Here is a 19,404-nt window from a genome sequence, read left to right on the forward strand (position 1 = left end):
ATGCCACACATGCAGCACTCGGATCCGCCAGCTGTTTTTTTCCTCCACAAGTGGACACCGAGCATTTCTTGTTTGCTTTGTTGATAACAGACATGTTATGCTGAGCATGTGTGTTGCATTTGTCGCTAATTAGATTGTGAGCGGCGCACTGAAGCGTGTGTTGTAGCTTCCCTCGCTCCGCGGTCCATCTGATAAAGAAACCATTTCGGCCATCAACAGTTTCCATTATGCAAGGAACCCTTAATGTGTGTCCAGCTGAATCCGGGAGTCAAGAAAACACCGCCTAATCTGCAGTAACCAGATCCACCCAACAGATGTCTATCTGCTCTCACAATCGAATTAGCGATAGAGGTTGTGGCGGTGGGCGTCAATCAGAATTATTAGCCCCCCTGTATATATATTCCCCAATTTCTGTTTAACACAGAGAGGATTTTGTCAACACATTTCTAATCATAACAGTTTTAATAACTCATTTCTAAATACTGATTACTTTTCTCCTTGTCATGATGACCACATAATATTAGATAGATATTCTTCAAGATACTAGTATTCAGCTTAAAGTGAATTTAAAGGCTAAAATAACTCAAAAGTTCACAAAAGGGCAAATAACTCAGACTTCAGCTGTATATTTCGATATAATTACAACTTCACCAGATGACTTAATATCTCTATTTGGAAATAATTCATGTTAGATTAATTGGGATGATTCTGTCGTGGAAGTGCATCTGCTTAAATTCTAATAAGCAATCTATAAATACAATAAAGGAAAAAATACAACTAAAATTAACAGAGTTTTTAAATTTTCCAAGTCTAATAGCATTCACATGGGGAAAAATATCGGTTAATTAACAATATATCACGTTAAACTATTCAATATGTTAATAAAAGTACATTTTTGGGGACTTTTCAAGGTTAAACGTTGTTAAAGAAAGGTCAAGGTCCCATAATGCCATTTAAAAGCATAAATAAACTGCGAAAAATAAAACATAAATCACAAAATACGAAAAACTGCTCATTTACGGATATTTTACAGCCATTGAATAATAAAAACAAACATAATTTGATCAAATTAATAGCTACAAATGCTACAATTTCTTATGCCTGAATGCTTTTAAAATCAATATACAATCACAGGCCTTAAAAACACGCGCAAACGATACATTATAATGCAAACTCTACATTGCATATCCTGCGATGGGACTATTGCGAATGATCACATTGTGATATCGATGCTGAAACTATATATCGTGCAGCAACCTATATGGGCTTATAACTTCCAGCCAATCATCAACCAAATGACTAAACCACTTTGAGTTTGTTTGAATGGCCACAAAAGCCGTTCAGGATGACAGATTGAAGTGGAGAGATCATAGAGTGGTGTTGAACCCCAGTGAACAGCATATGTTGCCTTGGGGGACGAAATACAACCACAGCACGTTTTAGGATGGCAAAAAAAAAAAAAGCCCCGAAGCCGAGCTCCCGCAGAAAACGCAGCACTGAGGGCATGAGTGTCTTCAAGTTAGCACTTAACATAACTTACTCTGCTATTTTATGAACCGTGACCACATGTAAAGGCATAATGCAAAACCATGCACGGACATTTGGCGAACGCTACAAAGAGCGTTTCTGAGGAACAGATGAAGCCACTTATGTGTTAAAAAAAGTAAGGAAAATGTAAACACAAATGTACATTTATTTAAAAATAGACTGATGGGTAAGTTACTTAAAGTTATTCATTACTAATCATTAAATCTGAATTTAAATTATTTTCCTATGCTTTGCAAAAACGTATTGAGAGTTTACTTTAAGAATAGAAAGTATTTACTTGGGGTGGTGCAGTGGCTCAGTGGTTAGCACAGTCATCTCCGTCTAGCACTGGGCAAGAAAACAAGAAAAAAGTTTGATTCTTGGAATATTATGATCATTATTGAAGCCTTTCCACTGTAATTTCTGTATTTATTTTATTTATTTATTATTTTTTGTGCTGTTTTATGTGTGTTTATAATTTATAGTTGTGCCATACTTATGATACTTGTCATAATTATAATCTAGATTTACAGTTCATAATTTACACTCAAAGTATATTATTTAGACTTACATATAATTATTATTATTATTATTATCATTATTATTATTATAGGGGCAGCAAGGTGGCTCAGTGGTCAGCACTGTCGCCTCACAGCAAGAAGGTCGCTGGTTTAAGTACCGGCGGGTCAGTTGGCATTTCTGTGTAGAGTTTGCATGTTCAATTGTACAATTTATATAAAGAAATTAAGTTGAATGCTACTTAATTTAATTTGTTGGTTTAAATTCTGCCCATATAAATGGTTTGCAACCACTTACCTTAAAAAACAGTAAATCGAACGAATTATTTGTTCTTAGTGTAGTTTGTGTTTAGGTCAATGATTCAAATAAGCACTTTAGATCATCAAAATCCATTAAAATGCATGTTTTTTGTGCTGACGTCGTTAAAAAAATGTAAATACAATGAATTTTTAGTGTAAATACTTTAATTACTTGACTCAAAAGGCAATGCATTAGGTCCAACCAGGACCTTTAGGTTGTACTAAATAAAAATAGACACAAAAAATGTATCAAAACAATCCTCATCAAAACATTAACAATTATTATATATTTCATATACACCATATTAACAGATTTCTAACTCATGTCATTGTTTAAAAGCATGTACAACTGTCTGGCAAATCTAACCTTGTTTAGCTCAAAAGTAGGGTTATTATTCAAAACATGTCAATAATACCAGCATATACATACATACATGTACAGTATTTAAGGGAAGAACTTTGTTCGTAGCTCCTATCAAATTATTAGTAAATTAAGCAATCCCTTACGTAACTTTTTCATCAGTAAACTAATTTAATTAGAGTTGCACTGGTTGGAAGAGTGGGAGGGGCTTAATTAAAGTATTTACAATGTTATCTCCCAAAACGAGATGTTTTAGATGCATTGTAATGGATTTCGGATATCTTACGTGCATACTTGAATCATTGACCTAAACACTAACTAACCGAGTGTCCGGTTTGTGCAAAAAATAATTCAAAGTCAGAAGCACTGTGATTACAAAGTCTTTCTTTTTAAAGTGTGCTCTTTGGGATTAGGAAGTCAATGGGGAAGACTTCATGATCCCAAAAGAGAAGAAGCGCGTTTTAAAGAGCTCATGTTAAACTCATTTATATCCACTGCCTGCCTCGGGAGCTAAACTTGCATTTGTGTAAGTTGTCTTCTTCGCCAAACCTTTGCAGGATAATTTCATTAGGAGGGCTCATTATGTCCCCACCATGTGTCTATCCACACTCCATTCGCTCTAAGTGTCCCCTGGTTGGAGATTTGTGTGTGTGTGACCAGAGGGGGGTCTGTTCTGTTCGTTTCTGGGCAGCGAAACCTGAACTCTCAGAAGAGACGGACCCCCTATGAGCAGACAGCGCGGGGTCATCTGGGGCTGTAAATCTCTGTAGGTTTACAGAGCCATAAAAAGGTAAAGATCCTGATAAACGGAGCCATTAATACCAGGCATTCAGAGAACACAAAAGACTCCAGGCGGAAGACTATCTGGGTGGAGGGGATACAGTAACAGAGTCGGACACACTCTGACAGCACAACGACGTTTCTCAGATCCGCCGGCACAAACAAAGGAAACACACGCAACCAGACGCAGAACGGGACAGCAACCAAACCACATGTTGAATCATGATGCAAAAATCAGAAATCAGCTTTCAATATCTCAATGTCTGATAGACAATGTGTGAAAGGAAACTCACATCCTGCCACTTTTAACACATTTATAGAAAAATAATGCCAAATCTGAACTAAATCAGCAGTTAAAGGGATAGTTCACCCAGAAATTAAAAGATATTTTGAAGAATGCTTTCAAAACTATTAAAAGAGAAAGGAAAGGAGAGAAAACTCACATTAAAAATGTCTGAGATGCCAAATCTGAATGAAATCAGGACAACGTTTGAATGAAAACTCACATTGTGTCATACTGTCAACACATTTATAGAAAAATAGTGCCAAATCTGAATTAAATCAGTAGCTAAAGGGACAGTTCACCCAAAAATGAGAAGATATTTTGAAGAATGCTTTCAAAACTACGTGTGAAAGGAAAGACACATCAATCTACAGCAAGCAAACCACATGTTGAATCATGACGCAAAAATGAGAAATCAGCTTTCAATAGCTCATTGTTTTATCTACTCGCCTGACAAAGCTGCTAAAGGACAATGTGTGAAAGGAAACACACATCGTGTCACTTTTAACACACTTATAGGAAAATAAAAACATCAAAAATGCCAAATCTGAATGAAATCAGCACTTAAAGGGATAGTTCACCAAAAAATTAAATTTGCCTCCTTCTTATTCTCCCTCATGTGTTTTTAAACCTTTACTAGTTTATTTCTTCTGCTGAACACAAAGGAAGATATTTTGAAAAATGCTTTCAAAACTACCAAAAGACAACTTGTGAAAGAAAACTTTTACACACATTGGTTTATTTTAACGTGTTTATAGAAGAGAAAATAGAGGTAACACTGACGTTTAAGTATATACCCACTATTCACAATGGAGGTATTACTTGCTTTGATATAAAAAATATTGTCTGTTTAATACTACTTAGTATGGTGTTTTTCACCCCTAATCAACCCAAGTACTACCTACTTTAATAACTAATAATAAGCAACAAACCAGTTTATTGAGCTAAAAGCCTTACGTAAGGGTTTATTGATACATACAATTGTATCTAGATTGAAATGTGACTCAGTGGAAACAAGCTACAGCAACCAAACCACATGTTGAATCATGATGCGATAATAAGAAATCAGCTTTCATTACCTCATTGTTTTAAAACTATTGAAAGGACTCAAATTGTCACTTTTAACACATCTATAAAAAAATAAAAACGTCAAAGATGCCAAATCTGAATGAAATCAGCACTTAAAGGGATAGTTCACCAAAAAGGAAAGCTGCCTCATTCATTATTCTCCCTCATGTGGTTTAAACCTTCATTATTTCATCTCTTCTGATGAACACAATAGAAGATATTTTGATAAATGCTTTCAAAACGACCAAAGGACAAAGTGTGAAAGGAAAGACACATCAATCTACAGCAAGCAAACCACATGTTGAATCATGATGCAAAAATAAGAAATCAGCTTTCAATAGCTCATTGTTTTATCTACTCGCTTGACAAAGCTGCTAAAGGACAATGTGTGAAAGGAAACACACATCGTGTCACTTTTAACACACTTATAGGAAAATAAACACGTCAAAAATGCCAAATCTGAATGAAATCAGCACTTAAAGTTAAAGACAGTTAAATAAAAATTTAAATCGCCACATTTATTCACCCTCATGTTGTTTTAAACTTATTTATTTCAGTTTTTCAACTTTTGAGCACAAAAAAAATAAATAAATAAAAATAAATAAATATTAAAAAAAAAAAAAAAATATATATATATATATATATATATATATATATATATATATATATATATATATATATATATATATATATATAACTATATATATATAATAAAGAATGTGTTCAATAGTAATTATTTTGTTTAAGCAGTACTTGTTTATTATTAAGACATTGACTTATTATAAGTACTAATAAAGTATGATTTTATTCAATATCTCTAATCCTACCTAATACCTAAACCCAATTACTACCCTAAATACAATGAATAAGCAGATAATTGTGAGTTTATTGAGCTAAAAATCCTATTGAATGGTTTGTTAGAAGTGAGAATTAAACCCTTAAAATAAAGTGACAAAAAAGATGCCAAATCTGAGAGAATTTAGAACTTGAAATGAAAATTACCTCATTTATTTTGCCTCGTGTAATTTTAAACCTTTATTGGTTCACTTCTTGTGTTGAAAACAAAAGAAGATATTTTGAAGAATGCTACCAACTTCAATAGCATGAAAAGAATACTATGGAAATTTTAAATAGGTTTTGATCAGGTTAAGGGGTGAATTATCCCTTTAAAGTGCAATTTAAAGGCTGAAATAGGATAACTAGGTTAACTAGATAAGATAACAGTGGTCTGTTCTTGTTAAATGAGGGTAGAATATTCATTTTTGGGTCAACTATCACTTTAATGTGCCATGTAAAGGTTTAAATGGGTCAATTAGAATAACTAAAGTTAACAGTGGTTTGTTCTGAGTAAATGATGGCAGAATATTCATTTTTGTCTAAACCATCCCTTTAATATACAATGCAAAGGCCTAAATTAGTTACGTAAATACAAGTTGCACAACAGTGGTTTGTTTTGAGTAAATGATGGCAGAATAATAATGTTTAGGTGAACTGTCCCTTTAATATACAATGCAAGGGCTTAAATTAGTTAATTATGTACAAGTTTAACAACTGTGGTTTGTTCTGGGTGGCAGAATTTTCCTGTTTGGGTGAACTATCCCTTTAAAGACACCAAGCACACATGTGTGTCTCTCTCTCTCTGCCCCACCAGATGAGTGTTCTGCATATACTCCATCAGCACCAGCAGGTGGCGCAGCTCCACACAAAATACTGAACGCTCAACACTCACTTGCACTCTCTGTCTTCCAGGTCAAAGTGTGGGTTGAAGTTGATCAAAATCCTCTGGTTGGGTCCTGGAGCTGTAATCACCCATATGCATTTCTGAGACGGGTAGTAAGATACTGGATAGCCGGGCGATGTGAGATAATTGGCACTAGTGATCCTGATATTGTCCCCACATTTGTCTGAAAGAACAGAAAAGACACATTATCACGCATGCTGGAAGAAAATACCAACATGTTGCTTTCTGAATGCTTTTCCTTACGTGGAGTATTTTCCTTATGATGGAGAATTAAAAGAGAAAGATTATTCAGTTCAATCAGTCTCACTACAACACATGATTATGTTTGTTTATCAACCTAAAGCGAAGCCATACAATAATAAAAACAGCTTTTTAAACACTCTTAACACTGGATTTTCTTCTAGTATCTATTTCCCACAGTGCATGTTCAACATCACATTGCCTAAATGGTTTATTTTGTAACACCTCATACAATAGCACTATTGTGGTTTGACATAAGAATGACTGTGCCGTTTCTCTCCAAATACTCTCTGAGATACAATCTCCTCTAGTCATTTCTGACCCATTTCTAAGCACTAAATAAAGGCTTGATATTTGCGCCTACATTTAATGTCATTATGTGGGAGGGAAGCGTGACCTTTGTCTGTTAAATATTTCATTTATTTGGTCCCTTCCACAGCGGATCAACACTGAATTTCATCATATCCATCAACAACAAACAAACTTACAGAGTAAGCGCATGGCTCAGGGTCTGATGGAGATGTTTACACACAAACACGTTGTCTTTTTTGTTTGTTAGAATAAAAATGAACACATTCAGACCACAGATTCGTCAATTTCAATGTAAATTCATCAACAAACGATGCAAGCAATAAAAACAGATCAAGATATTTGAGTTTCTAGGTTAAGCATACATAAAGGATAACTAAATTATCCAGATGCATTACATTGGGTAATGTGTAACATGTTAAAAAGGTCATTTCACAGGGATTATAAATGTATTAAATTTAGATTTTTTTAATGAATAATACTTAGAGGTTTTTAATAGGTGGTTAGTATCTATAACAACTTTTTAAAGCTTAAATTGGGTCAACACTCATAATTTATTCCATGTGCTTAAAGTGCTTTGGCGACTACCTTGTGTCCAAGTCCATATTCAGACAACAAATTTGTCAGTTTCAACGCAAATTTGTCGACAAATGGAGCATGCAAAAATCAAAAACAAAAACAGATCAAGATTTTTAAGTTTCTAGATTAAGAATACATAAACGATCCAGATGTTTTACATTAGGTAAAGCTTAACATTATTTCAACAGGAGTAAATGTATATATACTTCAATGAGTAATCCTTAGATGTTTTGAAATGGAAGTTGATAATCCAAAATGTGAAATAATATCGATAACAACTTTTTAAAACTCAAATTTGGTATATTGAATCATTCATTTAGTTTAATAATGTAGTGCACAACATGCATGACTTATTCCACGTGCCTAAAGTGGTTTGGCGACTATCTTGTATCCAAGTCTACATTAAAGTGACCCGAGAAAATGTTGCTAGAATCCCACAGGACTTTTTAGTCTGGACAGGCGTGATTAAGATACACACTTTATCTGATTTACATACAGGAACAGAAACATAAGAAGAAAAATACAAATGGCCTAGTCAGTAATAGCATAACTTTACAAGTTAATAACATTATTACACATATTTACATTCAAACCTAAATAAAAATGTATAATTGTAGATCATAAAATAAAGTCACACAAGCATTATTACGATTCACTGGAATATTTAATGCTTTAATGTGGATATTTTTCTTAAGATTACAATCAGAAACCCTAAACTTTGGAGGAACAAAACTTTATGTAGCACTTTATATTATAAATATATATTAAGAGTACTAATTTAAACGTATTGTAATGTTTAACATCTGAGTAGCAGATCTGTATTAACATGAAAAGAGGCTATACTGTCGCCTACACATTAAAATACGAGTGTCTAATATTTTTAAATATCTAAACGCATGCACAATAGAGGCTCATTTCGTAATTTAGAAACCATAATGTAATAAAGCAAGTCAAATGAATGAGATGAAATATAATATTTACTATTTTGTAAATAATAGCTATGTTAATTACAGATACACGCATGTTTTGGGCACAATCACACCGCGCGTTTTGTTGTACGATGTTATAAATACGAGCTGGATCTCAGCGCGGTTTTGTGAAATGGTTTTGTCTGGTCATCCAGAGCCAGAAAGCGGCGGCAGGTGAGAGCAGGTGACCAGCCCGAAGTCGCAACCCCTCGTTAACAGGCTTTCCCCTCATCTAATCCCAAGAAAAAGTCATAAGACAGCCGTCAGTTTCAGCCGACACTCACCATTTTTGAGAGCACTGACGATGAGAAAGATTCCCGTAAAGAGGATCAACACTAATCCACAATGCATCCTCGAATCCTGGAGTTCGGAGTGCGGAAAAATAACACAAATTTGGCAAAAAACGATGAGACAATCCTCAGATGGTCGTATTTGGGTAATTCCTCTCGCGTGTAAAGAAGGAAACCGAAAGAGCGCGCAAAAGGGTCTGAGAGCTGTAGAAATGTGCGGTTTTGTGCGTCTTCAGGTCGCTCGCATCCTGCCATTCAGCTCTGGTTTCCTCTGCGCTCTCCCAGACCCGATCCTCTCTCCTTTGCCATTTCCTTCGCCCTGTTAAAGAATGACAGAAAAGGGAAAAAATCGTTGCAGTTCCGCGAAATAGACGAGTAATCCTGTGCGCAAAGACAAGAAAGATCGCTAGACTTTGGCTAAAAAAGTGCGGCTTGGATACGAGATTCAGCCTCCGCGTATAGTAACCCGGCGTTCTGCTTAGTCTCAAAATCGGAGTGAGGAACACAAACATCTGGCGATTGGCTTTGCCATAACAGCGTCTTAAACAAGGGATACACCCCCTAAATTACGCTTCTCTTCTTCCTAGAGTTTGTTGCTCTGCCGTGTGCCAGACGCGCAGGGGATTCTCATTGGTTTGATTACACATATGCAAAAGCCCGACCTATATGGAGCCCAACCTCCCGTATAAAAGAGCACAGAGACCCCGAGCTCTCCGCGAGACACCGTCCAGCCCTCGCGCGCTCTGGAAGTGCTCTTGATGTCGGGCTTGCGGTGTAACATCAACGTTTAATACACGCAACAACTACTAGATTGCAACAACTACTAGATCAACTATCTGGATTGAAGCATGTGCACCTTCTGAATTGTATCTACATTATTTGCCAATGCATGTTCACGCAAACGCATGCAATGTTACCACAATTGGCATTAACAAGGCGTGTTTTACTCCCGAACTTCCTTTAACATGATGCATATCAAGCGAAACATGAATATATGACAGGCATTCTGCATTTTAAAGATATATAAGATTAAAATCTGTTGCAATCTTGTATGTTTAACACTGCAGTGTGTGCACAAATACAAACTGCAGCAGTGAGACTCCACATAAGTTGATCGCATCGATATTTCTTCATGCTAAACGGACTAAGCCTGTCACTTCAACCGAGTCCTTCCTGCTCAGACAAACAATCAGCACTTGCCTACAAGCTGTCACCCCCGTTACATCCAGCAGTAATGCAGTACGATCCGGTGACCGCGATCGCCCAGTTATCTCCAGTCAAATCCATAAACATCAGCGTCTCCGAACAGCACTCAGCGTTCAGCAACTCTCATTGTATCCGTCATTTACGCTAAACCAAGCAGTCAGCGCGAGGAAACAAACACAGGGTCCTGCAGTACAGAGTCAGCCTAATATTTTGCAGTAATGACCGCGCACTTGCTCATGCAGTGGATATTAAAGCACCGGAGGAAAGGCGGACAGCGGGCTTCATTCCGCAGGAATCCGGGAGAAGTTGCGATCACCGCGGACTCCATGATCCATATCTCACGCCCTGTTCCGCGAGGCTGCCCCGGCCAAAAATGCCGCCTACAGCTCACTCTATCCTCTCTCCACAGAAAAAAAAACAAAGCATGCAGATTAATATAAAACAATCAGAGGGTTAAAATCATAGCTCACACTATTAAAATGCTGGGTTTGCTGTCATCCAATGTTGCATGAGGTCAAATCAAGCCAGACATTGAATTAAAAAAGGTCTCATGTAAGTTTAATAGACTTAATATAAAAATCATCATTAAAATTAATGCATTAAAATAATTAATAAAAATAAAGTTGTTCATTGTTAGCATGTTAACTCATGATGCATTAACTAATGTTAACAAGCATGAGTTTGTATTTTAATAATGCATTACTAAATGTTGAACTGTGTAAATAAATAATGCACAAGTATTGTTTATTATTAGTTTATGTTAGTAAATACATAACCTAATGAAACCTTATGGTGTGACCGATTATTTATATATCCATATCTGACCTAATGTTGTCTGTATTTGACCAAATGCTGGGTCATGAAAACCTTTTTTAATTGCTTCCTCCTTAAAAACATGGTATATATTCAAATATATTTTAGCAATGCACAATTCAGAGTATTACAAAGAATTAACTAGCTTAATAATCTACTACTTAGGTGTTTATTAATTGTTATAAGGTAGAAGTTGGGTTGCGTTTTGGGTATGGATAACGGACACAGAATAAGATCATACTTTATAACTAATAATAACCCTTTATAATAGGCAGGTAAGCCAGTAGTCAATAGCATGCATTGTGACCTGTATTTTGTTTTGTGTGTATATTCACACTGTGAATGGTGGGTTCAGCAAAAGTGGGCCATCAGTTATTGCCTTTAATCAAAGGACAATCAAATATAGCAGTCATTTTTATTAAAGATGCTTTCATTCTGAGAGAGCGGATGATGGAAGATCCGCCCTGCTAATGATTTTATGCTGGTTTATGAATGATTACGGGATGATCAGTTGCTGAAGGTCTCTTATTTGTTTCTTAAACGTGGATTTAGGTGCATGCAGGTGTCAGGACTTGGCTATTATATTGTTTTTCATGTCTTTTATTTGGACTTTGTCATGGTGGTCAATGTTTTTCAATCTTTAACCTCTAGATCAGGGGTCACTAATCCTGTTCCTGGAGGCCCGGTGCCCTGCAAGGTTTAGCTCCAACTTGCCTCCACACACCTGCATGGGTGTTTCAAGTATACCTAGTAAGAGCTTGATTAGCTTGTTCAGGTGTGTCTGATTAGGGTTGGAGCTAAAATCTGCAGGACACCGGCCCTCCAGGAGCAAGTTTGGTGATCCCTGATCTAGATGATTATCAAATGGACTTTGTGATGACTTCTTTGATGGAGCTGGAACATTATTAAAAAAACCTTAACTATGATGTAGATTGATATGAAATTGGCATAAGTCATACTACTGTAAAAAATTCTGGCTTCAAAATAATTCCTTTATGTTGTCCAAACACAAATTGATTAAGTTATTTACAATTATTACTATATTATATTATATTATATTATATTATATTATATTAACGATCAAGTTGCTTTTACAAATTTAAGTGGACTGAACAAAAACATTTATGTTATCGCCCATAAACGTAAGAATTGTGTTGATTCAGCTCAATATAAATAAGTACTTTGACCTAGCAGCAAAAATCTTTTTAACTGTATATAATGATAAAAGGTTAAATGAAGACAAATTAGGAGATGAAATGTACTAATATAAAGTACATAAATGGTAAAAATATATCATCTATTAGTCATGACAGCATATATTTTTAGTTCATTGTAACTTACTAAACTAAGTTAATTATGTTAACCAAGCTGTTTTAAGTCAGTTTAACATAATATAGGTTTAATTGACTCATAAGGTTAATTTGATTCAACAATAAATAAATAAATAAATAAGGCAACCAGGATTTTTTTACAGTAACATCTTTATAACATCTAAATTATTACTAATTACTACACAGTAAAAATTCTGGTTGCCTTAGAAGTTTTAGCTGAATAAAATTAACCTTATGAGTTTATTGAACTTTTATTATGATAAACTGACTTAAAACAGCTTGCATAACTTATAAAATTAGAATAGAACTTAATTTAATAAGTTACAATAAACTAAAAACATATGCTACCATGACTAATTAATCAAACAATATTTTAAATAATAAAATTAAAATAATAATAATTATTATAATAATAATGAAAAATAATTATGAGCTACTATATATATGTGATTGCCATTAAGCTTCAAATTAGCTAGTAACTTCTCCCTCCAACGCAGAATTGCGGTGATGCATGCTTTATTTTGCGTCAGTGTAATCATTTGTACAGGGTATCTTCATTAGACAGCGCATTGCCAGATGACGCTGTTCACCAGTGTTCTCACGTATTTAAACCCCAAACTTTCAGTGAGAGACAAGTCCATTAAACTTCTCTATTCCGAGTCTATTAAATTCCGCATGAAAATGCACCCAGTGTTAATTCATTGAATCGGATTTGGCATTTTCCACTAGGTAAGCCTGTAAGCTCAATGAGAACTTTCCAAACGCTGAGAGACAAATGTAAAATCCCCTGAAATATGTGCTGCTTTGCTGGCCGAATTCTTCTCACTGTAGGGTTGTGTTTTAATTTCAGACTTCTGAGATAAGTTGCCGACACATATCACACAAAAGCGGGCTTTGTGACTTCGATGGTTCGCGGTGCTGGACGGAAACGCAAGCCGCTCTGTGCGCGCTTTCTCCCGTTGTGCAGCTCCGCTCACACCGCCAGAGAACCAGCAGCGCTACTGCGGGGAAGGGCTTAGCTCATGAATATTAATCAGGCGACGCTGACGTTGCTTGGTAACCCCTGTGGAGCGTCCAGTCACGTAATCGATTTAATATTCATAAGTTAAGACCTTCAACAAGGCGGGAAACATTTTATTCACAAACAAACAAACATTCGCATCATCTTTTCCACATTAGTTTTAATTATAAGCAATGTACTGAGTAAATCTTCTAGACTGGTTTAAAAACAAGAAAGGTAAAAAGTTTCTAGGAACATTATGATAATTAATTTGAAAATATCACAGATCCATAAATCTTGCTTATGTACAGTAATTGCTTTATTTGTGTTATTTATTAATATATTTTTTATATTTTTATATGTATTTATAATTTTTAATTGAGATATTGTGCCATTATTATGATGCAAACTTCTCACTTGTCATAATTATAATAATAATATACAAGTATAAATAATAAAGCTTTGAGTGTAAATTATGAAATCTAAATCTAAATTATGAGTACTTATTTACTATTTTTAAATGTCATAAATATAACTAAAGATTTGTCATAATGATTTACCATAAGGTTTTTATTGTCTTATATATATAAAATTTGACAACATTTTTATGTAAATTTGTTGAATTCAATTCTGTTTAATTAAAATTTGAATTATGCACAGTAAAATAATATCTATATATGTATTTTATTTTCATTTTATTGATTTTTAATTTTATTTAATGTAATTTTGGGCAGTGTGGTGGCGCAGTAGTGCTGTCGCCTCAAATCAAGAAGGTCGCTAATACATTATTAATTAAATTACCCATTAATTATATTTTATTAAGGTCTAACCCCTGTCTAAATCATAAACCCAACCATCACAGTAATGTACAAACAGTAATTATACAAAGTATAATTCATATTATTTATTAAATTACCAATTAAGTGTATTTATTAACATCTACTCTAACCACAATCCTAAACACAACCATCACAGTAATGTAAAAACAGTGATTATACCAAGTATATTATATATTATTTATTAAATTACCCATTAATTGTGTAAAGGGTTACAAAAATTATGCTAGATAGATGTCAGCTGTATCCCTTATGACATTACCCAAAACAGCATTAAAGCAAAGGGAATTCTGGGAAAGTGAATTTACGGTTATTGACTGTATATAAAAAGAAAATAGTAGGTATAAAGCAAACTTACTGTTAACCAGGTTAGAGATTTTTACTGTAGTATATTTACAGTTTTTTACCATTGCCATTTTTACAGTGCACAGTGTGTCTGCATGAAGATAAAATGAAGTCTATTTTCTGATAAGATCCGGGAAAGCACTTCAATTTAAGCACTGCAGACTTATCTAATGATAAAATATGGATGTATACACAGCTGTATCCCTTCTAGACTTTGCCCCAAATATACATAAAAAATGAAGCGAAGGGAATTCAGGGAAAGTGAATTCACGGTTATTCACCACCCAGATTTTGACTGTAGCATATTTACAGTTCTTTACCATTGACATCTTTAATAAAGTCCATTTTCTGATAAGATTTGGGAAAGCACTTCAATTTAAGGATTGCACACTTATCTAATGACATGTTTCTTAAACAAAGGCACCTCATCAGTTTACCACCAATCACTATTAGCAATGCATGGCACTTCTGCGGACGCTCCAGCAGGAGAACGAGCGAGGGAGCCTTTCTGTAAGATTGTATTTGACTCAAGTCTATTCTCCAGGGGGTAATAAAGGCTCTGTAACAATAAGATCAAGTCATTTCAGAGACTCCACGGCTGCCGTATCTAAAACGCTGGTGGTTGTGCGCAACAATAGAGAGTCCATTTAACAAATTTGCTCTTTCCCGTCCTGAGTTATCTTTCGTACATTCCTGAGGAATAATTAGCACAGAACAAAGGCGCACATTCCTTCTGTCTGAGTGCATTTGGGTTCGCTTAATGCATCTTTTCTCTCATTTCACAAGTGACCACTCAAAAGGACAAAAATAGGCATTGGTCTGAATTAAGGTGACTACACTGTTTTTAGTTGAATCAAATTAACTTTTCGTCATCTCAACTTACATCAGTAAAACAGGCTAAAATTATTAAGTTCAACTTTGTATAACTTTTTAAATGCTGTAGTTGACATGTTACTATATAATTATTAAAAAGAGAAAAAAATATCTAAATAAGACGAATGTCATATTTTCTTCATGTTAAAGGCCATGCTGTATGTGTAGTTTATTATGTGCACTGTAAAAACAAAAAAACTGTAATTTCACAATTTATTTCCGACAGCTGGGGTGCTGGGAGAAAAAACCTAAAATAACGGGCATTAAATTACAGCAATTTACTGTAAAATAAAAGTTGAACAACAGAAATTTAACAGAAACTTCAATTTAATGAAATTCCTGTAATTTAATGTCTGTTATTTTACAGTAAATGTCTGTAATTTAATGTCTGTTATTTTACAGTAAATGTCTGTAATTTAATGTCTGTTATTTTACAGTAAATTCCTGCAATTTAATGTCTGTTATTTTACAGTAAATTTCTGTAATTTAATGTCTGTTATTTTACAGTAAATGTCTGTAATTTAATGTCTGTTATTTTACAGTAAATGTCTGTAATTTAATGTCTGTTATTTTACAGTAAATGTCTGTAATTTAATGTCTGTTATTTTACAGTAAATTTCTGTAATTTAATGTCTGTTATTTTACAGTAAATGTCTGTAATTTAATGTCTGTTATTTTACAGTAAATGTCTGTAATTTAATGTCTGTTATTTTACAGTAAATGTCTGTAATTTAATGTCTGTTATTTTACAGTAAATGTCTGTAATTTAATGTCTGTTATTTTACAGTAAATTCCTGCAATTTAATGTCTGTTATTTTACAGTAAATTTCTGTAATTTAACGGCCGTTATTTACGTTTTATTTTTCCAGCACCCCAGCTGCCGGAAATAAACCGTGAAATTAAAGATTCATTTCAGTTTTTTGGCTAATAAGAAACAATAGAATATGTTCCATTTAAAATGTTTAAAGCGCATCTAAATGGGGTTCAGAAAACAGCCACAGTTCAGATTTTATATCACAGAATGAGGGATTATTGCATTGGGATGGGACCTGATTTCTCTAGGGCCATCACTTAGTCTGGAGTTTTTTAATTTTTACAGATGTCGTATGATAAAAAGGCAGACAAAACAGATTTGGACAGGATTAAAACCACAATGTATGTCTACATTAACAAAATTCTCCTACGTGGCCAATAAAACAACACTATAAAAAAAGAAAAGTTAAGTTGACTCAGAATAATCCCGTCCGAATACATTGTGTAAAGTAATAAGCTTCTTAATGTGAGTAAACCCATTGCCTTAAAAGCAACAAGTTGACTTTACTTAAAAAATAAAGTAAACCCATTGTAACTTGGAACTGTTAAATTGGCTTAACTTAATTTTGTTCACTCTGAAAATGTTATTAACTGTTTTAAATAAAGTCAACTAAACACTTTTTACTAGTTTTTATTTACTAAAATAACCTTGCAGTGAACCTCGTATTATTTATCAATTCATTGATTTTCCTTCAGCTTAGTCCCTTATTTATCAGGTCACCACAGTGGAATGAACCACCAACTATTCCAGCATATGTTTTGAGCAGTGGATGCCATTCCTGCTCATTCACACACTCACACACACTCATACACTACGGCCAACTTAGTTGATCAGTTCCTCTATAGCGCATGTGTTTGGACTGTGGGGGAAACCGAAGCACCCGGAGGAAACCCAAGCCAACACGGGGAGAACATGCAAACTTCACACAGAAATGACTACTCGCCCAGCCGGGACTTGAACTAGCGAGTATCTTGCTGTGAGGTCACAGTGCTAAACACTGAGCCACCGTGCTCCCTCATAACCTTGCATTAATATAGCATTGAATGCATAAGTGTGGTGATTTGTTTTGGAAAAATCGGCATTGCAATAAAACGGCCACACAATTTGAAACGCTGTCAATTTTCTTAATAAGTCATGATAATTTTAGCCTCTAAATGAGAGGGTGTGCCGATCCTCATATCTGCCAATGCTAAAGCCACATCAAACGCCGGGTTTGTTTATTTTTGAGGTTTTGGACCGCCATTGCTAATGAAATAGCATTTACCGCATGAAGTCTCTAATGTTCACTTCCATCTGGGATGAAACGGCACCATAAAAGCTAATATAAGTGACTGGCAGACAGCACTGGCATCATCTGACATGCAGGATGTTTGACCTCGAGTATTCAGAAATGTTCTGATTTTCTCCTAATCTTTCTGAAAAGTTTCATGTAAAACACCACAGTTGCTGCGCTTCTGCAATAAAACGGTTCAATTGGTGAACATAACAAACGCTACTCTAAATACAGCATTTGATGTGGATCCCAAAATGATTCACTGGAAGTTTATAGTAGCAGCTATGGTTTTTATAATAAAAGCAGTGGCTGATGATCTCATGCTGTTTTCACAACAAATGCTTTTTTTAAATGTTTAAACATTTTGCTCAATGTGTTTGTGCTCTTACACGTTCACAATATTTATCTACACTACCTGACAAAAGTCTTGTGGCCTATGCACGTTTTAGGAACAGTAAATAATAGATGGACTTCTAGTTGATCATTTGGTATCAGAAGTGGCTCATATGAAAGGCGAAGGCCTCTAGATTTTGCTTATTTGAGCACAATAAAATCTGATCATGCCTTGATTTTCAGTGATTTGATGAGGACAGTAAAGTCTGACTCTGCTTAGACTAAAGTCTCATCACTGAACAGAAATAATGTCCAGTATAGAATATAAAGTCCTGCTGCAGTGGAGACAGAATGAATGTTGTGTCTGACTCCATCATGAGCTTGGAGGACTGCATCCATACATCTCTGACATGACTCAAATCACTGATTAATAAAGTCATCTGGAATGAAGAAGAAAGCCTTCAGCAGGATCCCAGAGTTCATCAAGAGTCTTTGGATTCATCTTCAACACCTCCTCCTCAATAAGGTTCATGTCTGGTGGCTGGGCTGGCCAATCATGGAGCATCTTTGCTCTCAGGATCTTTGATGTGGAGGCTGAAGTATGAGAAGGAGCGCTATCCTGCTGGAGAATTGTCCCTCTCCTGTGGTTTGTAATGTAATGGGCAGCACAGATGTCTTGATACCTCAGGCTGTTGATGTTGATCATCCACTCTGCAGATCTCTCGCACACCCCCATACTGAATGACCCCAAACCATGATTTCCCCTTCACCAAACTTGACTGGTTGATGATTGGGATGCAGATCAACAGATGATCCATCAGAGAAATCCACCTTCTGACACTTTTCCAAATGATCAAGTAGAAGTCAAGTTATCATTTGATTCTCTTACAACTGAGATCCACGACAAGACTTCTGTCAGGTAGTGTACACCTACATACCTTCAGACTCCCTGGGTTTAAGGATTGATTAAGAGTTTGTACCCTGTCATCAAATTTAATACATAACATGTAAAAGAGGAACTGACATCATTCAAACTCACACAAACTAACACAAATGAGTTCAAATGTAAAATAGTTACATATGCATTGAGATTGCCTTTATTATCTAGGGAATAACTGGATCCAGTACGTTGAATAATTAGAAAGTAATGTTAAAGTGATGAGCCCCATTCACACGGAGCTCATTTACTTTGAATGGATGACGTCAGGCGTTGCTGAACTGCATTGTGGATCCGTGGGCACCGCTTTAGTGGCGTTGCTCGCTGCAGAAGTTGGGAAATTCTCAACTTTTCAAGCGCCAACAAAAGTGTCAGCCAATCAGATCACTTCATGCAAATACCCCAGCTCAGACAGTAGCCGATTGCTGACTAATTTCATTGGCTGACACTGCCCTGACGATCACGCCTCAGCAACTTCAGACACGCCTTCAGTCAAGTGTTGACACTGAAGCCCCGTGTGAATGCACGGTTACATGTGTATTATTTCCTAATAATTCAACTCATACATATACTCTGGTCTCTACAGCTTCTCCACTGTTCAGATGTTGTATCTGGGACTTTATCTGTCAGGTCTGCTCCTGTGTGTAGGAATAATATCTTACACATCCAATTCAAAGCC

General features: G+C 35.2%; 1 protein-coding gene across 45 annotated transcripts in view; it reads right to left on the minus strand.

Annotated features, from left to right (window-relative positions):
* Positions 1-19,404, minus strand: part of nrp1a (neuropilin 1a) — a 418,289-nt gene that overhangs the window by 126,234 nt on the left and 272,651 nt on the right. For 17 of the 45 annotated variants that reach the window (XR_015524334.1, XR_015524333.1, XR_015524330.1 and 14 more), the window contains exons 1-2: positions 8,959-9,481; positions 6,567-6,741 (exon numbers count right to left, since the gene is read on the minus strand). Coding sequence is in view for 24 of the 45 variants with exons in the window: in XM_087308247.1 (XP_087164373.1) it covers positions 6,567-6,741; positions 8,959-9,025 (242 nt within the window). In the remaining 21 variants the exon portion in view is untranslated. 45 annotated transcript variants of the gene reach the window in all.

Source organism: Danio rerio, chromosome 24 (genome assembly GCF_052040795.2).
Source record: "Danio rerio strain M-AB ecotype USA chromosome 24, GRCz13ab, whole genome shotgun sequence".
In the NCBI taxonomy this organism is placed as follows: domain Eukaryota; kingdom Metazoa; phylum Chordata; class Actinopteri; order Cypriniformes; family Danionidae; genus Danio; species Danio rerio.